The sequence below is a fragment of the Hemitrygon akajei genome, chromosome 16, assembly GCF_048418815.1.
Source record: "Hemitrygon akajei chromosome 16, sHemAka1.3, whole genome shotgun sequence".
NCBI lineage: Eukaryota > Metazoa > Chordata > Chondrichthyes > Myliobatiformes > Dasyatidae > Hemitrygon > Hemitrygon akajei.
The window spans coordinates 87,012,790-87,039,975 of NC_133139.1; the positions used below are offsets into that span (position 1 = coordinate 87,012,790).

The 27,186-nt window shown below is 43.9% G+C and overlaps 1 protein-coding gene across 1 annotated transcript; it reads right to left on the reverse strand.

The window, feature by feature from the left end:
- Positions 1-18,036: 18,036 nt before the first annotated feature.
- On the reverse strand, positions 18,037-22,111 carry s1pr5a (sphingosine-1-phosphate receptor 5a). Its single transcript, XM_073069377.1, has 2 exons — positions 21,983-22,111; positions 18,037-21,732 (listed from the first exon to the last, which is right to left on the reverse strand). The coding sequence occupies exon 2, from the start codon at positions 21,382-21,384 to the stop codon at positions 20,254-20,256; it is 1,131 nt and encodes a 376-aa protein (XP_072925478.1). The 5' UTR covers positions 21,385-21,732; positions 21,983-22,111; the 3' UTR covers positions 18,037-20,253.
- Between the last annotated feature and the right edge of the window lie 5,075 nt (positions 22,112-27,186).

Sequence of the window (27,186 nt, forward strand, 5' to 3'; positions counted from 1 at the left end):
AAAGTTAAAGCAGTTAGTTAAGAAACCAAAACAGCGAGGAACTGGTAATTGCCCAATATTGAAGTCTATGATAGTTGATCACTTCTCCTTAAACACGTTACTGGTTAAAAGGTAAAAAGCAGGGTAATAATGTTTCACTCAATAACATATCTGTTTAATTAACTCATGCAACTTCAAGTTGTTTCATTTTCCCAAGAAACTGTAATAGTTTATTACAAGGCTAAAATTAGCTTTAAGGTAACTTGCACAGTCCAACGCCCTAACCGCTTTGAATGACACACTTTTTTCAAAAACTATGATAAAAATCAATGTTTTCATCAAGTATAACTTGGCAATCAACATCCCTTACAGCAATATAAGTTTTGACTTTAAGTTTCCTTTGGCAAAGGTGAAGATCTGGTTTCAGGCATGTTTTGATATTAGCAAGGTAAAGGATGCAAGTTCTGGGGAGCTAAACAATCCTCTGCTCTTTGTCTACAATTTCATGATTGTAAGGGCTCCTAATTCAACCACATTTGGTTTCTGGTTCAGTATATAATTTTATTCTCACCATTAAGTGCCTCGGGTCATAGGTCTGGGCAAAAGTCACCTATTTTAAATTGCCTTATCTCCAGTTTCAGAAGGACTCCCACACACAATTTCAACAGCAATTGTCCTTCCATGTATTTCTGGCTATACATTTTGGAGAATTGTTTAATATTAATAAAGTTAATCATGCAGATGTTTTATGTCTTGTGTCTGCTTAAAAACACATGGGAAAAAGGCGTAAAAGTAAATGCTGAACTACAGAAAACATAGGATGGGCGGAGGTTCATGTGGTGCAGAAGCAACCACAAAGGTTTACCTCTGTACATTAATATTATATACAGCTATGGAACTTGCAGTTAGCAGAAACTGAGGAGTTGCACCATAACTCAGATATCATTTCAATTAACATCTCAAGGATTAATGCAGTGAATGAATAGAAGCATTTAAAAATTAATTTGCAGTATCTTAAGTTATGTTATGGACCCATAGTTCAAGTTTTTATGGATATCTTTATTCAAACCTCAGAGGTGTGCACATGTCTATTCCTACTGTGCGGCAGAAAATTTTCGATGTGAATAATCAGTATGGACAGCCTTAATTAGACAAGCTATCAAGTCAAGTCAAGTCACTTTTTATTGTCATTTCGACCATAGCTGCTGGCACAGTGCCTAGTAAAAATGAGACAACGTTTTTCAGGACCATGGTGTTACATGACACAGTACAAAAACTAGACTGAACTATGTAAAAAAAAACACAGAAAAAAAACTACACTAGACTACAGACCTACCCAGGACTGCATAAAGTGCACAAAATAGTGCAGCCATTATGATAAATAATAAACAAGACAATAGGGCAGTAAGGTGTTAGTCCAGATTCTGTGTATGAGGAGCCTGATAGCTTGGGGGAAGAAACTGTTACATAGTCTGGTTGTGAGAGCCCGAATGCTTTGGTGCCTTTTCCCAGATGGCAGGAGGGAGAAGAGTTTGTGTGAGGGGTCGATGGGGTCCTTCATAATCCTGTTTGCTTTGCGGATGCAGTGTGTAGTGTAAATGTCCGTGATGGCTATGTCAAGTTTATTGTCATTTAACTATCTACACATACACAGTCAATGAGACGACTTTTCTCTGAACCAAGAGCATTGTAGTACATATTACATACAATAACTTATGAAAGTAAGCATAAAAGTAAGGATGAATTACACATAAATAAACAAACTATAGTACACAAATTAAATATTATAAGATACACAACAAATTAACCAGAGACACTTTGAATACGATATGGCAGGGAGTTCAGAACCTTAAAGGCACGAGGGAAGAAACTGTTTCTCATCCTACTATTCTTGTTTTTATGTATTGGAGTCTCCTGCCTGATAGTAGAAAGCCAAAGAGGATGCTGGATGGATGGGTGGGATCCTTAATAATACTAAGGGTCTGGTGTATGTACTGATCCTGATTAATGTCCCAAATGGATGGTAGGGAGACGCCTACGATCCTCAGCCCTTTGGCTGCTCCCATGCCCGATGAAGATACAACTTGTCAGGACACTCTCAATGATGCTCCTGTAAAGTAGAGTTAAGATGAGGGTTGGGTGGTGGGGTGTGCGTCAGAGAATTTTAGAGACTCACTGCTATAGAACAGAGAACATAAAACAGTACAGCACAGGTTCAGAACCAGCTAAAAAGCAAATTAAAAACACCCAAACACTAATCCCTCCTACCTATACAATGTCCCTATCCCTCCATCTTCCTTACATTCATGTGCCTACCCAAATGTCTCTTAAAAGCCTCTAATGTATTTGCCTCTGCCACCATACCAGGCAGTGCATTCCAGGCATCCACCACTCTCTGAGTAAAATACTTACCCCTTTAACCTACCCCCTCTCATCTTCAATGCATGTCCTCTTGTATTAGACATTGCAATCCTGGGAAACAGATTCTCTCTGTTCACTCTATCTATGCCTCTCATAATCTTGTAAACTTCTATCAGGTTCCCCCTCAGCCTCTGAGGCTTCAAAGAAAACAATGCAAGTTTATCCAGCTTCTCCTGATAGTACATGCTGTCTAAACCAGGCAGTATCCTGGTGAAGCTCTTCTGCACCCTCTCCAAAGCCTCAACATCCTTCCTATAGTGGGGTGACCATCAGTGGAAAGACATTCCTACGCAGATCAATTTCAAATGAACATTCCTTTATAACTCTATCCCTCGTTTGAGCCTTTCCCACAAATCAAAGTTCAAAGTAAATTTATTATCAAAGTGTGTCTATGTCAGCAAATACTGTCCTGAGATTCATTTTATTGCAACTGGAAACATTTCAGCATCTAACGCAACACACACAAAATGCTGGAGGAACTCAGCAGGTCAGGCAGCATCTATGGAACTAAATAGATAGTCAATGTTTTGGGCCGAGACCCTTCTTCAGGATTGGGGAAAGACACCAGAATAAAAATTTGGGGCCGAGGGGAAGGAGGCCAGCTGGAAGGTGATAGCTGAAGCCAGGTGAATGGGAAAGGTCAAGGCCTGGAGAAGGAAGGAATCTGATAGGAGAGGAGAGTGGATCATAGGAGAAAGGGAAGGAGGAGGGGACCCAGGGGAAGTAATAAGCAGGCGAGAAGAGGTAAAAGGTCAGAATGGGGAATAGAGGAAGGGGCTGGGGGAAATTGATATTCATGTCATCCGGTTGAAGGCTACCCAGACGGAATATAAGGTATGCTCCTCTACCCATAGGCTGGCCTCACTGGGGCACAAGAGGAGCACATGGACTGACAGAACGGTAATGGGAATCAGAATTAAAATGTTTAGCCCCTGGGAAGTCCCTCTTGTGGCAGATGGTGCAGAGGAGCTCGATGAAGCAGTCATCCGGTTTCAACATCTACCCTGTCATGCCCTGAATGTAACACAACTTCATAGTGCAGAACATAGAACTGTACAGCACAGTCCCGGCCCTTTGGCCCAACCTTGCAACCATACTCCATGTGCAATCTAGCCCTTTCCTCCTACACAGCCCATAATCCTCCATTTTACTTTCATCAAGGTGTCTATCTAGGAGTCTTTTCAATGTCTGTAATGCATCAGCCTCAAACGCCACCACCAGCTGTCTACTTGTGGTGAACTACGTACATATACCTGTCTGGACACGCCCCCCCCCCCCCCCCCGCTGACTGTTCCTGTGGCTCCTCCCACTGACCGAGGCTCCTCCCACGGACCCCCGTATAAAGGCAATTGGGGACTCCGCCCCGGCCTCAGTCTCCAGGATGTAGTGTGGTGGTCAATTGCTGCTTGTTCTTTCTTCCAGCCAATAAAAGCCTATATCTCGCCTCATGTCTCCAAGAGTTATTGATGGTGCATCACTACTCCTATTCCTGTCCAAGACTATGGTAAAGCTCAGGGGGTTATTGTTGCTATCTCTGAAATGCTCACTCACCAAGAGCTCTGTCACCTGACCAGGTCCATTACTTAGTACTAGATCCGGTACGGCCTCCCTGCAAGTTGGCCTGTCTACATAGTGTGTCAGGAATCCTTTGTGGACACTCCTAACAAATTCCTCCCATTGAAACCTTTTGCACTCAGAAGGTGCCTATCAGTATTAGGGAAGTCGAGCAACTTTTTTATTTTTGCACTTTTCCAAGGTCTACCTATTTATCTGCTCTTCAGTGTCCCTGTTGCTGTTAGGGGACCTAACCAGAGAGGATGATAGCTCACTTCCTGTTTCTGACTTCCAACTACATTGACTAGAAGTTCCCTTCATGACATCCTCACTTTCTGCAGCTGTGATACTATCTCTGATTAGCAATGCCTCTACCCCCAACCCCCTCTTTTACTTCCTTCCTTTATGAAACCTGCAAATTCCGGAAGGTAAAGTAGCCAATCCTGACTTTGTGACAGCTAATTCTCAGTAATGTCCACAACATCATCATGATAATTCCACGTACTGATCCATGCTCTAAGTTCATCGCATCTGTCCTTAATACATATCCCATTAAGTAAACCCATCTTAGCCCAACCAGCTGACTGCCCTGTCCACTGCCTATCCCTCCTCACAGTCTCTCTTCAAATTGCCACTCGCTTTACACCAGCTGCCACACCATCTGACCTTACACTTTGATCCCCATCCCTCTGCCAACCTAGTTTAAACCTTCCCAATTGCTTTAGACCATTAACAGTAACAGACCGTATGCAAACAAGAAAAAATCTGCTGATGCTGGAAATCCAAACAACACACACAAAATGCTGGCCAGGCAACATCCATGGACAAAAATACAGTCCATGTTTCAGGCTGAGACCCTTCCGCAGGACTGGAGAAAAAACATAGAAACATAGAAAACCTACAGCACAATACAGGCCCTTTGGCCCACAAAACTGTGCCGAACATGTGCTTCCTTTAGAAATTAACTAAGGTTACCCATAGCCCTCTATTTTTCTAAGCTCCATGCACCTATCCAGGAGTCTCTTAAAAGACCCCATAGTATCTGCCTCCACCACCATCGCCGGCAGCCCATTTCACGCACTCACCACTCTCTGCATAAAAAACTTAACCCTGACATCCCCTCTGTACCTACTTCCAAGCACCTTAAAACTGTGCCCTCTCATGTTAGCCATTTCAGCCCTGGGAAAAAGTCTCTGTCTATCCACATGATCAATGCCTCTCATCAGCTTATACACTTCTATGAGGCCACCTCTCATCCTCTGTCACTCCAAGGAAAAAAGGCCAAGTTCACTCGCCTTTTCTCTTTAGGCATGCTTCCCAATCCAGGCAACATCCTTGTAAGTCTCCTCTGCACCCTTTCTATGGCTTCCACATCCTTCCTGTAGTGAGGTGACCAGAACAGAGCACAGTACTCCAGGTGGGGTCTGACCAATGTCCTATATAGTTGCAACATTACCTCTCGGCTTTTGAACTCAATCCCACGGTTGACGAAGGCCAACGCTCTGTATGCCTTCTTAACCACAGAGTCAACCTGCGCAGCAGCTTTGAGTGCCTTATGACTTGGACCCCAAGATCCCTCTGATCCTCCATATTGTCAATAGTCTTACCATTAATGCTATATTCTGCCATCATATATGACCTACCAAAATGAACCACCCCACACTTATCTGGGTTGAAATCCACCTGCCACTTCTCAGCCCAGTTTTGTATCCTATCGATGTCCCGCTGTAACCTCTGACAGCTCTCCACACTATCCACAACACCTCCAACCCTTGTGTCATCAGCAAATTTACTAACCCATCCCTCCACTTCCTCATCCAGGTCATTTATAAAAATCATGAAGAGAAAGGGTCCCAGAACAGATCCCTGAGGTGCACCACTGGTCACCGACCTCCATGCAGAATATAACCCATCTACAACCACTCTTTGCCTCCTGTGGGCAAGCCAGTTCTGGATCCACAAAGCAAGGTCCCCTTGGATTCCATGTTTCCTTATTTTCTCAATAAGCCTTGCATGGGGGACCTTATCAAATGCCTTGCTGAAATCCATAGACAGTACATCTACTGCTCTACCTTCATCAATGTGTTTAGTCACATCCTTGAAAAATTCAATCAGGCTCTTAAGGCACGATCTGCCTTTGACAAAGCCATGGTGACTATTCCTAATCACATTATGCCTCTCCAAATGTTCATAAATCCTGCCTCTCGGGATCTTCTCCATCAATTTACCAACCACTGAAGTAAGCCTCACTGGTCTATAATTTCCTGGGCTATCTCTACTCCCTTTCTTGAAAAAGGGAACAACATCTGCAACCCTCCAATCCTCCGGAACCTCCCCCATCAACATTGATGATGCAAAGATGCAAAGATCATTCAGCAATCTCCTCCCTCACCTCCCACAGTAGCCTGGGGTATATCTTGTCTGGTCCTGGTGACTTATTTAACTTGATGCTTTCCAAAAGCTCCAACACTTCCTCTTTCTTAATGTCTATATGCTCAAGCTTTACAATTTTCTGTAACTCATTCCTACAATCGCCAAGATCCTTTTCTGTAGTGAATACTGAAGCAATGTATTCATTAAATACCTCTGCTATCTCTTCCAGTTCCGTACACACTTTCCCACTGTCTCACTTGATTGGTCCTATTCTCTCTCATCTTATCCTCTTGCTCTTCACATACTCGTAGAATACCTTGGGGTTTTCCCTAATCCTGCTCGCCAAGGCCTTCTCATGGCCCCTTTTGGCTCTCCTAATTTCATTCTTAAGCTCCTTCCTGCTAGCCTTATAATCTTCTACATCTCTATCATTATCTAGTTTTTTGAACCTTTCATAAGTTTTTCTTTTCTTCTTGACTAGATTTTCAACTGCCTTTGTACACCACAGTTCCTGTACCCTACCGTCCTTTCCTTGTCTCATTGGAACGTACCTATGCAGAACGCCATGCAAAAATCCCCTGAACATTTGCCACATTTCTGCTATACAGTTCCCTGAGAACATCTGTTCCCAATTTATGCTTCCAAGTTCCTGCCTGATAGCCTCATATTTCCCCTTACTCCAATTAAGCACTTTCCTCACTAGTCTGTTCCTATCCCTGTCCAATGCTATGGTAAAGGAGATAGAATTGTGATCACTATCTCCAAAATGCTCTCCCACCAAGAGATCTGACACCTGACCAGGTTCATTTCCCAATACCAGATCAAGTACAGCCTCTCCTCTTTTAGGCTTATCTACATACTGTGTCAGGAAACCTTCCTGAGCACACCTAACAAACTCCACCCTATCTGAACCCATCACTCCAGGGAAATGCCAATCAATATTTGGGAAATTAAAATCTCCCACTACAAAAACCCTGTTATTATTACACCTTTTCAGAATATGTCTCCCTATCTACTCCTCGATGTCCCTGTGACTATTGGGTGGTCTATAAGAAACACCCAGTAGTGTTATTGACCCCTTCCTGTTCCTAACTTCCACCCACAGAGACTCAGTAGACAATCTCTCCATGACTTCCTTCTTTTCTGCAGCCGTGACACACCCCACCTCTTTTGCCTCCCTCCCTGTCCTTTCTGAAACCTCTAAAGCTTTGCACTCTAAGTAGCCATTCCTGCCCCTGAGCCATCCAAGTCTCTGTAATGGCCACCATATCATAGCTCCAAGTACTGATCCACGCTCTAAGCTCATCCGCTTTGTTCATGATACTCCTTGCATTAAAATAGACACATCTCAAACCATCGGTCTGAGCGCGTCCCTTCTCAATCACCTGCCTATCCTCCCTCTCACACTCCCTTCTCAATTTGTGAGCCAAACGTCCCTTCCTCTGTTTCTTCAGTTTGGTTCCCACCCCCCCAGCAATTCTAGTTTAAAATCTCCCCAGTAGCCTTAGCAAACCTCCCCGCCAGGATATTGGTCCTCCTCGGATTCAAGTGCAACCCATCCTTTTTGTACAGGTCACACCATCTGAATCTCTGTCACCTGCTCCAATCCCTCAGCCACGCATTTATCCTCCACCTCACTCTATTCCTATACTTAACTGTCGTGTTACACAAGCAGGAATCCTGAGTTTACTACCTTTGAGGTCCTGCTTCAGATGAGGAGTAGGTTTAAAAGATGGGGGAGGGGAGAGAAAAACACAAGGCAATAGGTGGAACCGGGAGGGGGAGTGATGAAGTAAAGAGCTGGGAAGTTGATTGGTGAAAGAGATACAGGGCTGGAGAAGAGGGAGTCTGATAGGAGAGGACAGAAGGCCATGGAAGAAAGAAAGCAGGGGAGGAGCCCCAGAGGGAGGCGATGGGCAGGCAAAGAGATAAAGTAAGACAGGGAAAAGGGGATGGGGAATGGTGAAGGAGAGGGTGTTGGGGACCATTACTGGAAGTTCTAGAAATCGATGTTCATGCCATCAGGTTGGAGGCTACCCAGATGGAATATAAGGTTTTGTTCTTCCAACTTGAGTGTGGCCTCATTGTGACAGTAGAGGACGCCACGGATTGACATATCGGAATGGGAATGGGAAGTGGAATTAAAATGGGTGGTCACTGGGAGATCCGGCTTCTTCTGGTGGACAGAGCGTAGGTACTCAATGAAATGGTCTCCCCTTCTACGTCAGGTCTCACCGTTATACAGGAGGCCACGCTGGGAGCACCAGATACAGTAAATGACCCCCAACAGGCTCACAGGTGAAGTGTCACCTCACCTGGAAGGACTGTTTGAGGCCCTGAATGGTAGTGAGGGAGAAGGTGTAAGGGACAGGTGTAGCACTTGTTTCACTTGCAAGGATGAGTGGCAGGAGGGAGTTTGGTGGAGAGGGATGAATGGACAAGGGTGTTGTGTAGGGAGAGATCCCAGTGGAAAGCAGTAAGTGGGAGGGAGGGAAAGACATGCTTGGTGGTGGGATCCCATTGGAGATGGCGGAAGTTCTGGAGAATTGTGGGGTGGATGGTGGGGTGGTAGGTGAGGACAAGAGGAACTCTATCCCTGGTAGGGTGGTGGGAGGATGGGGTAAGACAGACGTGCGTGAAATGGAAGAGATGTGGTTGAGTGTTGATAGTGGAAGAAGGGAAAACCCTTTCTTTGAAAAGGGAGAACATCTTCATTCTAGAATAAAAAGCCTCATCCTGAGAGCAGATGCGGTGGAGACGGAGGAATTGAGGGAAGAAGATGGCATTTTTACAAGTAACAGGGTGGAAAGAGTATTTGGCAAGCTGCCCATACACCTCCTCCCTCACCTTCATTCAGGGGCCCCCAAACAGTCCTTCCAGGTGAGGCAACACTTCACCTGTGAATCCGCTGGGGACGTCTATTGTGTCCGATGCCTTCTCCACTACACTGGTGAGACCGAATATAAATTGGGGGACCACTTCATCGAGCACATCCGCACCATCTGCCAAAAACGGGACTTCCCCTGGCCAAACATTTTAATTCTGATTCCCATTCTCATTCTGACATGTCAGTCCATTGCCTTGCCCTGTGCCAAGATGAAGCCACCCTCAGGGTGGAGGAGCAACACCTTATATTTGGTCTGGGTACCCTCCATCCTGATGGCATAAATATCGACCTCCTTCTGATGAACTTCTCCTTCCACCCCCCTCCTTTACTCCCCACTCTGACCTTTTACTTCTTCTCACCTGTCTATTACATCCCCTAGGTCCACTCTTCCTTCCCTTTCTCCTATTGTCCTCTTATCAGATTCTTCCTTCTCCAGCCCTTGACCTATCCCACCCATCTGGCTTCACCTATCACCTTCCAGCTAGCTTCCTTCCCCTTGCCCCACCTTTTTATCCTGGCATCTCCCCCTTCCTTCTCAGACCTGATGAAGGGTCTCAGCCCAAAACATTGATTGTTTATTCATTTCTGTAGATGCTACCTGACCTGCAGAGTTCCTCCAGCATTTTGTGTGTGTTGCTCAGGATTTCCAGCATCTGCAGACTTTCTCGTGTTTGTGATACCATCTGGGAGTCTCTTTCAAATCCACAGAAATCAAAGTAAACTTATTATCAAAGTACATTACCATATTGTGCATCGAGATTGATTTTCCTGTTGTCATGTGCAGTAAAAAAAAACAATCGAATTTTACTAAAAATGAAACATAAACAAAGACTGACAAACAAGCAATGTGTAAAAGAAGACAAACCGTGCAAGTGAAAATAATAAGGCTCGGCCAGCACATGTTCGTCTAGGGGAAAACAAATTCTGGCCCCACCAAACTGAGAAATCTTGTCCGTGTGGATGCTGCATGATGTGTTGCCCGGTTACAAATCCGCGCAGCAAAATATCAAACAGTACACAATATGCGATTAAACGATTGAGCTTTATAATTCTTAATTTGACTATATGGTTAGTAAAGAAACAAAAAAAAGAGAAAAGGGCCCATTCTCATGAAACAGTCTATTGAGCTTCGTTGGAGATCACTGTATTTTTCATTTGTTCCTGTTGACCTCCAAACATAGCCGGTCTTCGGACTCTTGCTCCTCAGTCCACTCCGTCTGGTGGTCTTCCGACTCTTTCCATTCGTATCCTCTCTCTCCATCGCTCCCCGACGAAACACCACAAAAAACCCAGCTCCCAGACGCATAAGAAAGAACATTTCTCCCATTGGATAGTCCCTGCATTCCAAAGCCCTGTTATCTCTAGTCATAACCCAAACATTGCTGCTACAGAGAAACCATTACTTAGCAGCGGAACATTACATAGAAGCCATTACATTAGCCTCAGCAGTGAAACCTAACAGCGTGTTACACTGAGAACATTAATGACATAGAGTCTTTGAAAATGAGTCTCTTGACTGTTCCCCTGGCTTCCTAATCTCCTCCACTCTGCTCTTCTCCCTCAACTCCTTTCTGAAGCTCAGGGCCAGTCCCAAGGCGAGACCTGGTAGCTGTGCATCACATCCCTCCAACAGTATCCAAAGCAATATACTTGTAATTGCGGGAACAGCCACATGTGTTCCTGCACTGACTCCCTATTCCCTTTCCTTCTCCTGCCTCCTGCAACTTAGTTCTGATCGGAAAGCTCCAGAACCTGGAATTCTGTACCTCCCTCTGCAATTGGATTCTCGACTTCCTAACCGGAAGACCACAATCTGTGCAGACTGGAAATAACATCTCCACCTCACTAACAATCAACACTGGCACACCTCAGTATTGTGTGCTTAGCCCACTGCTCTACTCTCCCTGTACCCACGACTGTATGGCTAGGCACAGCTCAAGTGCCCTCTATAAATATGTTGATGATACAACCATTGTTGGCAGGATTTCAGATGGTGACGAGAGGGCGTACAGGAGTGAGATATATCAGCTGGCTGAGTGGTGTTGCAGCAACAACCTTGCACTCAACGTCAGAAAGACAAAAGAACTGATTGTGAACTTCAGGAATGATAAGATGAGGGAACATACACCAGTGTTCACACAGATATCAGAAGTGGAATGAGTGAACATTTTCAAGTTTTTGGGTGTCAATATCACTGAGGATCTAACCTGGATCCAACATATCGATGGAGCTACAAAGAAGGCATGACTGTGGCCATATTTCATTGGGGGTTTAGGAAGATTTCGTTTGTCAGCAAAAACACTCAAAACGTTCTACAGATGTACTGTGGTGAGCATTCTAACTGGCTACATCGTCGTCTGGCATGGGCGGGCTACTGCTCAGGACTGAAGTGAGCTGAAGAGAGTCAGCTCCATCTTGGGACATTAGCCTCTGTAGTATCCAGGACATCTTCAAGGAATGATGTCTCAACAATGTGGCATCCATCATTAAGGACCCCCATCACCCAGGTCATGCCTTGTTCTCATTACTACCATTAGGAAGGAGGTACAGAAGCCTAAAAGCACGTACTCAATGATTCAGGAACAGCTTCTTCCTTTCTGCCATTTAACTTCTGAATGGACTTTGAATATCACCTCACTATTTTTTTTATTTCTATTTTTGAATTAGTTTATTTAATTTAATTTAATAATTTAATTTGTACATAAACTTACCGTAATTCACAGTTCTGTTCCCTGTATTGCATTGTGCTGCTGCTGCAAATTCAACAAATTTCTTGACATATGCTGGTAATATTAAACCTGATTCTGATTGTCTCTCTCTAGCACCTGTCTATTAATCCCTCAGCCTCCCTAGTGATTTAGAGTTCATCCAGCTCCAGTTCCCAAACATGGTCTGTAAGAAACTGCAAATGTTTGCACTTCCTGCAGGTGTAGTTATCAGGGACTCTGGAGGCTTCCTTGACTTCCCACATCCCTCAAAATGTTCGGCACATCCTCTGCCGAACAAAAAAGAAAGGAAGAAAACTTTCAGAAACCTAACCCCTAGCCTCCACCTTTCCATGCAGAAGACTCTTGAGCCAAAGACTCAGCCTCTCATTCTAAAGATGACTACTCCAGCAATAGCCACTCTCAACTCCAGCCTCCTTCCACTGGTCACTCTCAATTAATTAGTCATCTGATCAATAACGTTGTTCCTCTTCCATTGCCCTGCTACCAGGAAATGAACAGAGTCCCAAATCTCAACTCTTTACATCTCTTGCCACTGGCTCCACAATTCCTGCCTCCTGTTCCAAGTTTTGGCTCCTGCTGCCTGAAAAGGAATATGGTCTCAGGACTCACCTCTTAGAGCCTCCCACCACCTGCTTAATGTTCAGCATTCTGGTCTCCGTCTTGGACCAACTAAAACATTCAATAAACATTTCATCTGGCACACATCACATTCTCCCCAACAGTCAATAATAGGTCCCAAATCGACACCATCCAGTGAACTTTATTAATTTTCATTCTTCCATTGCTGTTTATGTCTAGAAGACGGTCATTCCATACCACATGGCTTTTGTAACTCTCTGGCTAGACACCAAATTGAATCGGCTATTCAAATCACTGTACGTTGACAAGGAGAGACAATAATGTTTTACTATTCTTTTTCAACCTTGCATGGAGACTCACCACGTTGCTCAGTTAAGATTTACAAAGCACAGGCAAAGATTTTATTTTACTTTATTGAGATACAGCGCGGAATAGGCCCTTCCAGCCCTTCGAGCTGTGCTGCCCAGCAACCCCTGATTTAACCCTGGACTAATAATGGTCAATTAACGTACTAACCAATATGTCTTTTGGACTGTGGCAGGAAACCGGAGCACCCGGAGGAAACCAACGCGGTCACGGAGAGAACATACTAACTCTTTACAGGCAGTAGTGGGAATTGAACCCAGGTCACTGATATGGTAAAGCATTGTGCTAACGACTAAGCTACCATGCCACCCCATTTATTATCAATAATCTTGGTTGGTTGGTTGGTTTAGAGCCAAAGCACAGGCTGTATTCAACTCGTTTCAGTAGTTTGAAAGAGTCATGGAATCATACAGCATGGAAGCAAGTCCTTTGGTTCAACTCATCCATGCCAACCAAATACCGATCTAAGCTTGTCCCATTCATCGCTGTTTGGCATGCTTCCCTTTACACCTTTCCTATCCATGTAGCTGTCCAAGTATCTTTTAAACATTGCTAACGTATCTGCTTCAGTCGCTTCATCCAGCAGCTCAGATGAAGCACTGTTCGGGAGAAAAAGTTGTCCCTCAGGTTCCTATTATACCTCTCCCTAAACCTATACCCTCCAGTTGTTGATTTTCCAAACCTACTGAGGTCATTGCCCTTTCTATTCCCCTCATGATTTTATACATCTCTGTAAGATCACCCCACACTTGCCCATGTTCCAACCTACTCACCCTCTCTCCATAATGCAGTCCTTTGCATCTCGGCAATATCCTCATAAATCTCTTCTGCATTCTTTCTGGCTCAAGTTCAAGTTTATTGTCACCAGTCTGTACATATACACAACCTAACGAAACAACATTCCTCCGGAACAAGGTCAACCAGAAATCATATAACACAGACAGCACATAAACCATCAATAAAGTAGAATTCAAAATGCAGGCAGCACAGGTAAAGGGTAAACAGCACGCTGACTTAGGGATAAGACCTTGGAGGAGGCGGGGTATTCATTAGTGTCAGAGCCTGAGGGAAGAAGCTGTTATCTAATCATGCAGTCCTAGTCATTTATCTCCTGTACTTCCTGCCTGATAGTAGTGGAGCAAAGAGATTGTAGGATGGGTGGTCGGGATCCTCAACAGTTCTTTGGACCCTTCCCGGTACGTGTCACCGACAGTAGGGGAGGGAGACCCTGGTGATTCTCTCAGTGGATTTTACTATCAACTGTGGTCTGATCCCGGCAGCTTTCCTACCACACAATGTTGCAACCAGACAGAACACTCTGAATGGAGCTCCTGTAGAATGGGGGCTGGGAGGCTTGCATGCCTCAGCCTCCTCAGAAAGCATGGGCGCTGTTGATCCTTCTTGACTAATGAAGAAGTTTCATCGGTCCAGGTTAGATCGTCCGTTATGTGCACACCAGGGAACTTTTGTGCTCCTCACTCTCTCCATAGCAGAGCCCCATTGATGTACAATGGAGAGTGGTTGACAGCTACCTTCCTGAAGTCCACAATCATCTCTTTTGTTTTGTTCATGCTGAGACTCTCTACCTCTGTGCCTCTATCTCCTCTCTGTGTGCTGACTCGCCATTGTTGCTAAAGAAGCTAACCTCTGTTGCGGCAACAGTGAACTTGCTGATATGACTTGGATGAATCTGGCAGTGCAGTCATGAGTCAGCAGTGTGAACAGCACTGGGCTGAGCACACAGCCCTGGGGGACACCAGTTCTCAGCATGATGGAGCCTGCGATGTTTCTGCCAAAAACTGACTGGCATCTTTCCATTAAGAAGCCCAAGATCCAGTTACTGAGAGGGGTATTGAGTCCCAATGCGGACAGTTTACCCACCAGCCTCTGATGGATAATCGTGTTAAATGTCAAGTTGAAGTTGATTAACAGCATCCTGGTATATGAGGCGGCTTTCTAGGTGGGATAGGACAGAGTGGAGGGCTGAGGCTGTGTGAACTGGAAGGGGTCCAACATAGCTGAAAGGTAGTATTTTATATGATCCATTACCAACCGCTCAAAGCGCTTCATGATTGTTGATTTCAGTGCTGTTGGGCAGTAATTGTTTAGGCCAGTTACCATTGCTCTCTTGGGCACTGGAATAATGGTGTCTGCCTTGAAGCCTGCATGGACAGTGGACTGGTTACAAGAGATGTTAAAGATGTCCGTTAAGGTTTCTGTTAGTTGATCTGCACAGTCCCTCAGCATCTGACCAGGTACTGTATGTTGTTCAACCCCACAGCTTTGTTTGGGTTTACCCTAGCTAGGGTCCTTTTCACCTCTGCTGTGGCCAGAGAGGGTGCCTGTTCCTCAGGAGGGAGGGGGCTTTCCTTGTGTCACATCATTCAGTGCATCAAATCATGCATAGAGGCATTCAGCCTATGAGGAAGGGAGGTGTCACTGTTGTTGACCACAGGGTTATCTGTTATGGTAATCTGTTATGGTTTGAATGCCCTTAATGATATCAAGATGACACTGTAACACTTTGAGGGCAACTCACAAAATTAGAAGTTACTCTACTAAATATACTTCTTTTGGATTACAATAACTGTAATCCACAGCCTGTAATTTCCCTTTGGGCGGTGTGCTTTTGAACCGTCTGTACAATGTGACATTTTTGCAGTCTCCTGAATGATTCAGCAAACTGTACTCTCAAGAATACAGGTACAGCGATCTCTGCAGGGGCTGTTGCTGGGGCAGACTGAAGCATCGGGCTCGGACTCGAGAATGAAAAATGAACTGATGTTTAGCCAATTTAAGTGCCGAGCGAGACTAAAGAGATTAGTGTTGAGGTAGAGGGCAGAGGATGAACCGGTGTTCAGCTCACTTCTCCATGTTAGCCAAGGCCCCCGCCTGAGAACTCTATTTAAGCCCTTTAGCATATTAGGAAAATTTTAATTCCCTACTATCAACCATTTCAGGTTGTATCAGTATACTATACATGCTCTGATATTAAATTGTACCACTTAGACCAATTATAACCACCCTTTATTCTTGCAAGACTCTGCAATATTCCTGCATATTTGTTCCTCTAATTCCACTTGGTTATTAGTGGGCCTATAGTAAATCCCAGCAGGGTGATTGACCCCTTCTTATTTCTCAGATCCACTTGTAAAGCCTCACTGGATGATCCCTCGGTAATTTTATTTCTGACTACTGCGGTGACATTTTCCATAATCAGAAATGCATCTCTGCCTCAATCCCGCGTATAGCACTTGCATTATGGAACATTTAGCTGCCAGTTTTATTCTTTCCTTAGCCATGTTTTTATAATGGATAGAACATCCCAGTTACAGTATTTATGTCCTGAGTTTATTTTCCTTACCTGTTTAGCACCTTACATTGAAATAAATGCAATTTAATCCATCACTTTCATCTCTCTTTGCCTTTCTGATGTCTGTCTTGTCTACAGCATTTACTGTTGTCAAATCCCGCATTAACTTCCAGCTTTTTGCCAAGGTGGTGCATTGAACCCCATCCCCTGCCAATCTAGATTAGACCCTTCCTAGTATCTGTCCAAGTGATGTGACAATGTTAATTTAATGCACTTTATAATTGCTTCTTGCTTATTTACAGCTGATGCTTTTTTAATTTATATTTGACCTAAGGCAGTAAGAATCTCAAAGGCTGGTTAATGTTTTTTGGCAGTGAAAATGTCTTTTGATGTAGAACACAGACATTCCATTGGTAATGCTATTGTCCCATCTTTAGAGTTCAAAGAACAGTTTTACCTGCTCATTGCCTCAATCAATCAAAGGCTATCAAAAATAGTAAGAGGTACCTGGCTTTCTTTGCCTGAATGCTTGCTTAGTGTTGTAAAACCCAAAGATATTAGATCCCTTTTTGAAACTTTAGGTTGCTGGTAGAGTTGTAGTTTGCTATTGTTGTGCTTGTTACTGCATTTCAAAATATGGAGTTGCATCTGAGATACAGCCGGTGACAAGACCTGGTTCTCACATAATGGTGGAAAAAGATGAACGGGAAACATTTTCTTTGGTGCTTATTTATTTTCTTGTATCAATACATTAAATTTTGTTAGCCATTAGTTATAGAGATAGCAGCAGATTGCCAAGAATTCATTCAAATGGTTATTTGTCATATTTAAATTTAAGTAGCAAAAATTACTCAGCTATTTCTGTAAACTTATTTTTCTCTCCCACACTCTGGTCATTATCACTTTGCCATTTATGAAATCTTGCAAATGGATAACCATACTTACTGCATTGCAAATTGACTTTATTGACTGTAAAGTGCTTTGACACATCCTGAAGATTATGTGAAAAGTATTTTAGAAAAATCTTCCCTTTTATGAAGCCAGCGATCTTGATCTTGTCACTACCTGCCTAGATCAGTGGAGCAGAAATTCAGAACTTTTCTCTTGTTGACCAATGAATGGTATTAATATCAATTACAGACCATAGTTGTTTCCAGCCTGCGATGGGCTTCACCAGAAGTGAAGGATTAGACTTGGGACCTTCTGCATATCTCAGTTAAAAATAGAAACAGCACATGAACTTTCTACTCCATTTAGTGAGTGTGTTTGCAATTATCTGACAGGTGCATGCAAATTGGGAATATTGGTTTAGTTATCTGGGACACTATTGAGCGACCTACTATATCTATGTAAAAAATACCTGTCTTTGTGCAGAATGTGGCTGACCTCCATTTGCAGAGAGAGCTCCCTGAGGACATTTTATCCCAACCTACATTTTGCAAGCTTTGGAACCCCTTTTATGATCTATTTTGTTTTAATATGTAACTAGCTTAACTAATATGTAGGGTGGCATGACAGCGTAACAATATTACAGTGCCAGCACCCAAGTTCAATTCTACCACTTACAGTAAGGAGAATGGAGTTTGTAAATTCTCCCTGTGACCACATGAATTTCTTTCTATATTGCAAATAGAATGTTAATTGGCAACATGGGTGTAATTGGGTGGGGTGTGCTCATTGGGCCAGAAGGGCCTGTTATTGTGCTGTATCTCTAAATCAGTGGCTACCAACCTTTTATTTTAAATGCCATAGAACCCCTACCATTAACTGCAGTGTCCATGGACCCCAGGTTGGGAACCCCCTGCTCTAAATAAAATACAGAATCAAAAAAAATCTGTTGATCAATAAAACTTTATTCACAAATCATTTAAATTATTCACATCTGCAATAATCACAGTTGAAATAACGGTTATAATAATATTTTTTAAACTTAGAAATATTTAGGTATTTCATAGTCCTCCCTTGACAGTGTCACAGCTGGAGCCAAAGCAGCTTTTTATTTGAAAGCTGTAATCAATTCCATGCTGGAATGAGAAGCTGCAATTCAATAGAATCTTCTGCACATAAAGAGTGATATGAATGAATCAGTCAGCTCTACTCGTTCATCTCATAATTGTCATGAGGAATGATCAGGAAATTAAAGTGCTGCCGTTCAGACAACAGACAGGTAACCTCATATGCTATGTAACACTTCCAGCAGTCATTGACTCTGCAACAATACATCACTGAGACTGTCACCTCTTTACTGCAAAGTTCTTAGTGCAAGAAAGTGAATTGCTCAGTCCTAGAACAACATTAGTATTGGCTCAGTGTGCCTCCATCTCATAGGAAATACTTAATCAGTTGCTGGAGAGCCAAGAAAAACAAAGGAGATAGGAGCATGCAGGTTGCAGGGGTTGGAGACGACAGCTTGCCACTGGGAAACATGGGCAGTTTGATTGCCATCCAAGAACTCCTGCTGCAAATTTGCCTACTCCATGGAGCTGAGATTGAAAAATATATGCCCTGGTCTTTTATGGGCAAGCCAAGGTTTGGTTTACTTACTACGCAGTTCATGATGCTGCGTAGAGAAGTTTGTCTCCCAGAGTGTCATGTATTGTGTCCAAATTGAACCCAAACCTTGGCATGTTGGAGGATGGAGGGGAGAAAAGCTATTCAGTATAAGCATTTGGCACTTACGATAGTCATTGAGAAACTTATCCATTGCAAAACTGGGCTGAATTGCAGAGCTTCCTGTCGAATCTAAAATAACTAGCTGTATCACTGTGTCAAGCTGACAGTTCCAATTCACAGACCCATTTGCAGTCTGTGTTGTTATAGGTACATCGCCAGCCTTTGTGCTGATGTGATCTTTAAACAAATCTGACTGTACTTTGACATGTGACCATATAAATTGGTAACATTAACAGACAACTTTGCCTCTCAAGTGTACTCCACCATTTAATATCATAACTTATCCAACTATAGCCTCACCACTGCATTTTTTGTCCATGTTCAGCTTTAGAAGTTTAACTTGTTGAACCTTTCCTGACAGGATACCAAACTGCTTGTTTCAGGTATTGGTCTAGCAAACTTTCTCTAAACTGATTTCAAAATATCAAGTTCCTTGATTAGATATGGAGAGCCTTACTAATATACTGTATATGTTATCTCCTCAAAAATAAATACATAAATGAAACAACTTTTGCATCCAATTCTCCCAATAATAAACTATAAATTCTATATAAATTACTTGCAGTACCTGCTGCTGGCTTTTTGGAAATCCTACAGAAAGGACACAAGTTCCCTCTGCAATTTTACCCACTCACTTTTTAGAAAATACATTTTTCACAATTTCAGGTTTTTTACCCCACAATATAGTCCTCTGGCTAGATCTTTATCGCTCACTTAAGGTTTTTAAATCTTTTGGTAGCCTTCTGAAGTTACTTTCCTACACTGTCACATCAGCGACTCACATCTTACTAATTACGTGTACAGAAATGTTATACAAATTACTTACTCACTTCTATCTGGAAACCATATCTTTCCTGCTTTCATCCAAGTCATTTACTGTATATACTTGGTTAAAGAGTGAGATTCTTCATCCCTTGACCAGGGGCTCCCAACAGTGTCCGTTTATTTAATGAGACACAGCGTGGAATAGACTCATCTGACCCTTTGAGCCGCGCCGCCCTCCTAGTCTAATCCGGGGACAATTTACAATGACCAATTAACCTACCTGGCCTGTTGGAATAAAAGCATGTGGTGGCGGGAAGAAGGTACAAACTCCCTCCAGGCAGCGGCGGGTTCTGTAAAGCCTTGTGCTGACCTCTACGCTACCGTGATGCCCACCCCTTTATGAAATGGACCCTTACCGTTATCAGAGGGGTGGTGGAGGTTGGGAACCCCTGCATTATACCGTAAAACTTAAGAAACGTTTCGAGATATTTCAAACGAGAAATGCTCCTTCATGCGTTTTTTTAACATCGTCCATTCGGTTCATTGTAATCAGTGCAATTTTGCATTTTGCTCGGAGGTCGGTTCCCCAGCGGTGCAGGAGAAGGAGCCCACGGTCACCGCGAGACCAGCGAAATCCTCGTGGGAGACTGCGGTCCGTTCCCGGAGGACAGGGTGGTGTGCAGAAGTTCGTGTCTGTGCAGCGAGGACCGGTCGCCTTGGGTGCTGCTGAACTCGGTTATCACAGCGCCGCAACAGCGAGGCTGCTCGTCAGCTTTCGTCAGGCACACCAGGCGCAGGATGGTGTGGCGCATGTCCCTGTTGGTTAGGGTGTAAATTACAGGATTCAAGGCTGAATTGAACATGGCCAGTCCCAGGAAATAATCGGCCACACTAGAAATGGAAGAGCTTCTCACCGTGAGGGAAACGTCCAGTAGCAGCACAATGAATATCGGCAACCAGCAGACAATGAAAGAGACCACCACGATGGTCAGGGTCTTCAGCAATGCCCGGGATTTCTTGCTCTTCTTGGATTCCCCACTTCTCAAAGTGCCCATGTCGAGGCTGTTACTCTTGACTTTAAGGTAAATTCGAATGTAGAGTATAACTATGGAAAACAGGACGGCGATAAAGATGAGAATGCACACCAGGATGTAGTACTTAGAGTACAGCGGCAGTATTGTCGAGCAAAAGGGCAGGTTTCCAATGCAGTTCCAGCCCAGGATCGGGAGGCTCCCGAGGAACACCGAAAAGATCCAGTCCGCCCCCACAAACAGCCGCGTCCGCCACTTCTTGTCGGCGTTGTACAGCTGCATCCTTACCATCGTGACGTGCCTCTCCACCGCGATGGCCAGCAGGCTGAAGACCGACGCCGTGAGGGTGATGAAAACGCCACCTTCTCTCAAGAACCACAGGAACGGTGTCAGTTTCAGGGTGTTGGCACCGGACAGCAGAATGTTGACCACGTAGGTTACTCCTGCCAACAGGTCCGACAGAGTCAGGTTGGCCAGCAAGTAAAACATTGGCGTGTGGAACTTACTGTTCTTCCGGATGGCTATGAGGACCATCAGATTCTCCACTATTATAAACATGCAAACGATCAAAGATATGACAGCGTGAACCCTCAGACCTGCCTTGTATCTGCCCGGGGTTAGCTTCCCGGTATAGTTATAATGTAAACTCACCGTCTCGTTGTTGTAATAATCCCCAAAATACGTGCCCACTCTTTCACTGACCCCCGCATCCATTCTTCCCGGTCCTTATGACCGATGTTCACCTCTGCCCTTTCTGAGCCTCCCGTTCCACCATGACCCTCACAGCATATCGGCGAGAGCTTCCTGCGGGAGGCCGGCAGCGGTTATTCCCGGGGGCACAGCTGCCCCGACCTGGCTGGTGCCACCGTTTGCAATTAATGAAGTCGCGGGAATAGACTCCCTAGTCAGCGGCTCCGGTTAAGGCTGAAAACCCGACTGACAGTAAGATCAACGCCGCTGCTCCCTGAACAGATATTGCAGTTGATATAGGCTCCGGGAGGTCTGAAGATCCGGCAAGATCATCTACGGTCTAGGGATCCACATTCACCCGATCCGGCAGGTCTAGTGAGAGAAAGCAAGAAGAGACAGTGTTAAACGAAACCCACCAAAGACATTACATCCACGGATAGAATATTTTTTATTCTCTGGGGGGGATTTCCATTTTAAGTGGCTGTGTTAGTAAGTATATGTAATACTGCCTAGATCAGGACGGAAAGTGGGTGCAAGGGGTTGAGAAATTGGGGAAGTGAAAGGCACACGGCACAACACAGCAGAGAAAGCAGCAACAGAGACTTAGTCGGCAAACACTCACTGTAAGAGGTGGACATTGCTATTCGTTGTGCCAATGACGGGACGCTCGGCGGAGAGCAAATTACCCTCTAAGTTGCCCCCTGGAGATTTAACCACTGCGCCGAATTGCCGGGGTTTAACTCTGCCGAGAGCGATCACACTGCTGTTGGGGCGGGACAGGAATAGTGGGAGGGATCGAAAGTCGCGAAGCATTTCTCTCCTGACAGATATAGACAGACGGCAGCTAGACTAATTAAAGCTCAACCAGTTCAGAGGAGTGGAGGGCGTTCATTATTAAAACAAAAACAAGCGAAAGGGAAGCGGCAAGGGCTGGGGGGTGGCGTTGGGAGACAGAGGAGAGAGGTAATAAGTCAAAGAGAATCGGACAAACTTCAAACTTGGAAAGAGTATTCAGAATAACTATTGATAGATAGATAGATAAATAGATACTTTATTCATCCCCATGGGGAAATTCAACTTTTTTCCAATGTCCCATACACTTGTTGTAGCAAAACTAATTACATACAATACTTAACTCAGTAAAAATATGATATGCATCTAAATCACTATCTCAAAAAGCATTAATAATAGCTTTTAAAAAGTTCTTAAGTCCTGGCGGTAGAATTGTAAAGCCTAATGGCATTGGGGAGTATTGACCTCTTCATCCTGTCTGAGGAGCATTGCATCGATAGTAACCTGTCGCTGAAACTGCTTCTCTGTCTCTGGATGGTGCTATGTAGAGGATGTTCAGAGTTATCCATAATTGACCGTAGCCTACTCAGCGCCCTTCGCTCAGCTACTGATGTTAAACTCTCCAGTACTTTGCCCACGACAGAGCCCGCCTTCCTTACCAGCTTATTAAGACGTGAGGCATCCCTCTTCTTAATGCTTCCTCCCCAACACGCCACCACAAAGAAGAGGGCGCTCTCCACAACTGACCTATAGAACATCTTCAGCATCTCACTACAGACATTGAATGACGCCAACCTTCTAAGGAAGTACAGTCGACTCTGTGCCTTCCTGCACAAGGCATCTGTGTTGGCAGTCCAGTCTAGCTTCTCGTCTAACTGTACTCCCAGATACTTGTAGGTCTTAACCTGCTCCACACATTCTCCATTAATGATCACTGGCTCCATATGAGCCAGCTCCATGTCTCTCCATGCCAGCTGGAGAGTCGATAGCTCCAGAAAGGAGGATGAACGTAGGCAGGCAGTAACTATTCAAAGGTACTAAAGGGCGCTCAGTGGAATAAAGTGCAAAACTGTCATTTATGTATCTTTATCATAACAAGTGGACCAGCCGTGATGAAATGGCGGAGCAGACTCGATGGGCGAAATGCCTTAATTCTGCTCCTGTGTCTTATGGTGTTATAACACAGCCACTGATAATGTAGGTAACGGGTGAAATCATGAATTCTAAACATTATTTACAGTTTGATTTATGTTGGAATTGTTACCAAACAATAAATCCAATCCATTTTCCTAACAAAATGCAGTGAAGCTCGACTCGTGCCTTGTTTGCTTTATGTTTTCTTTGCGGCCCTTAGAAGGCATGGTACATAGTGGCTAGCACAACTACACGTGAGTGGCCCGCCGCTGCCTGTAAGGAGTTTGTACCTTCTTGCTGTGACCGTGTGGGTTTCCTCCGGGTGCTCCGCAGTCCAAAGACATACTGGTTGTAGGTAAATTGGTCCTTGTAAATTGTCCTACGAATAGACTAAGAATAAATCAGGGCCCATTCCGTGCTGTATCTCAATAAAAATTAAAGCCCCTCGAGTATGGACTTCTGAACTTGCTACTACATAAATCCTGGAGAAGCGTCTTGGCCTGAAACATCTCCTCATTTCCATAGCTGCTGAGTTCCTCCAGCATTTTGTGTGTTGCTCTGGATTTCCAAGGTCTGCAGACTTCCTTGCGTTTTATTATCTGTTATCTTACAGTTTAAACACCTCTTTATTGCATTTAAAATAACACTTCATTCCATTTCCCTTTCTTAGTGCTTCAGCTTGTATTGGTCAACTTGAATCTACTATTCTCCATCACATTACTGCTCAATTTTCAAAAGCAAGATATTGCCACTGCTGGAAATCTGTAAAAAAAAAAGTGCATTCTTCAGGTCAGGCAACGTTTGTGCAGAACGAAGTAATTAGCAATCCAAGCTGAACACCCACAGATTACTGACCTAAAACGTTAGCTCTTTATAGATGCTGCCTGAATTCAAAGTACAAAGTAAATTTTATTATCAAAGTAAATATATGTCACCATATACATCCCTGAGATTCATTTTCCTGTGGGCATACTCAAATCTATAGAATAGTAACTATAAGAGGATCAATGAAAGATCAACCAGAGTGCAAATGCAAGTATAAATAAATAGCAATAAATAACGAGAACATGAGATGATGAGATAAAGAGCCCTTAAAGTGAGATAATTGGCTGTAGGAACATTTTAATAACGGGGCAAATGAGTGTAGTGATTCGAAGTAATAAACACAAAATGCTGGAGCAACTCAGCAGGCCAGGCAGCATCTATGGAAAAGAATAAACAGTCAATGTTTCAGGCCTAGACCCTTCATCAGGACTCATTACATCTGCAGATTTTCTCTTGTACTGAGTTGTAGTGTTATCAGAGACTTGGATCTTTTAAGTTCGAAAGTTCAAAGTACATTTACTATCAAAGTATGTATTCTTTATACATACTTTGAGATTTGTCTCCTTACAGGTGGCCCCAATAGAAACCATTGAAAGCAAAGGAAGGCTGTTGAACACCCAACGTGTTGAGTTCGCTTAAAGCTGTCTAGCAAGTTTACGTAGAAGATGAGAGATACATTTTTGACTGCGAAGTATGAACAGTACATGGCTGTTTCTAGAGTTCAGCTAATTAAGATTAAGTTCCTGTTTGAAAATATGTAGGGCATTGTGTTCACTTAATTATTGCTTTCATTCTGCAGATTTGCTCTTACTCACTGCTGTGATGATCTCTCACTGCTGCCAGATAACGTGTCTGTGTGTGACGGGTCTTGTAAGGTCTCTGTGTTTGAGAGGCCACTCTCCTTGATGCTATTGTGGGATGTTATTGAAGTTCTGCAATTTATGGAGTTCAATCTAACGGCAGTTCAAATTGGTCTCTCAATCCTATGTTTTATTTTGCATTCTGTGTTTTCCTCCATTCTCTCTCAGGAGCAATCTGTAAGTTTTCTTTTTGTGTGAGGGAAGGGGATGGAGGTTTGGAGTTTGCTGTTCTTGTTGCTGTTTTCCACGTGGAGTGATCTGTTAGTTTTTCTGTGCGAGGGAAGGGGATGGGGGTTTGGAGTTTGATGTTCTTGTTGCTGTTTTCTTTGTGGTGTGATCTGTTAGTTTTTCTGTGCGAGGGAAGGGGTTGGGGGTTTGGAGTTTGCTGTTCTTGTTGCTGTTTTCCACATGGAGTGATCTGTTAGTTTTTCTGTGCGAGGGAAGGGGTTGGGGGTTTGGAGTTTGCTGTTCTTGTTGCTGTTTTCCACATGGAGTGATCTGTTAGTTTTTCTGTGTGAGGGAAGGGGTTGGGGGTTTGGAGTTTGATGTTCTTGTTGCTGTTTTCTTTGTGGAGTGATCTGTTAGTTTTTCTGTGCGAGGGAAGGGGTTGGGGGTTTGGAGTTTGATGTTCTTGTTGCTGTTTTCTTTGTGGTGTGATCTGTTAGTTTTTCTGTGCGAGGGAAGGGGTTGGGGGTTGTGAGATTGTATGTGTTGGGGGGGTGTGGTTGATGTTTTTCTTTGAATGAGTTCCATGCTTTTCTTTGCTTCGTGTCTATCTGGAGCAGGCGAATCTCAGAGTTGTATACTGCGTACGCACTTTGATAATAAATGAACCTTTGAACCTTTGATTTGAATGAGCCAGAATCAATACATCTAGTGGGTTAGATGTGGTCTGCAGGCCAGACGTTGGGCTTCCTTAGTGAGCTACAGGTAGAGTTTGGGTCCTGTAGCAAGACAAGATAAAAATGAGCTGGTCTGTGTAAGTAAGCGTTCGGCACGGACTAGAAGGGCCGAGATGGCCTGTTTCTGTGCTGTAATTGGTTATATGTTAAATGGTAATAAGGGGGCAATATTTAATGTGTAGAAGGATCTGCAATTCTCTGTGGTGATAGGGCTAGTAAGGTGCTTACTCTGGGGAGAATATCTCATATAGCAGCTAGTTTTGAAAGGAAGTAGCTGTGCAATTGCTGTTATATTTACAGCGGGCAGAAATGAGAAAAGTTGCTGTCAGTGAGTGCTATCAGTTCTATCAGTGACAAAGGAGAGTGACACTTTGCAAGCCCACAATTACTCTTCTTAAAGACAGAGTGAGTGGGAAAGTGTTGGCTGCCTCCATGTCAAGAGGTCGTGTGAAGAACTGCTTCACAAATTTCAAATAAAAGCAAAAATAGTGATTCCAAGAAATGTAATATCAAAACAAATTGTTGGAAAAACATTTCGTTCCCTGGTCTGGAGGACCCGAGTTATAAGGAAAGATTAAGACTTAATTCCTTGGAACATAGAAGACTGAGGGAGATTTGATAGTGGTATACAAAATTATGAAGGGTATAAATAGGGTAAATGCAAACACGCTTTTTCCACTGAGGTTGGGTGGGACTATAACTGGAGGTCATGGGTTAAGGGTGAAAGGTGAAAAGTTTAAGGGGAACACGAGGGGAAGCTTCCTCACTCAGAGAGTTGTGAGAGTGTGGAACGAGCTGCCTGTGCAAGTGATTCATGTGAGCTCGATTTCAATGTTTAAGAGAAGCTTGGATAGATACATGGATGGCAGGGGTTTGGTGGGGCTTGGTCGGGGTGTAGGTCGATGAGAGTTGGCAATTTAAATGGTGCAGCACGGACTAGATGGGCCAAAGGGCCTGTTTCTGTGCAGTACTTTTCTATGACTGTATCTATCAGGGCAAGTAGCTTTTTATGAGAAAGAAGCAAAATGAATAGAAACTACAGATTTGACTGATGTTGCCCGATGTGCAAAATGTTTGCCAGTGCTTTCTGTTTTCAAAGCAATGCACACAAAATGCTGGAGGAACTCAGCAGGTCAGGCAGCACCTGTGGAAATAAGTACGAGGTCAAAGTTTCGGGCTGCAACCCTTCATCGGTATTGAAACTTCCCAGCTCTTTATTTCACCCCTCCCCCCCTCCCGGTTTCACCAATCACCTGCCATCTTGTACCTCCACCCCTCCCTCACCCTCTGACACTGGCTTCTCACCCTCCTTT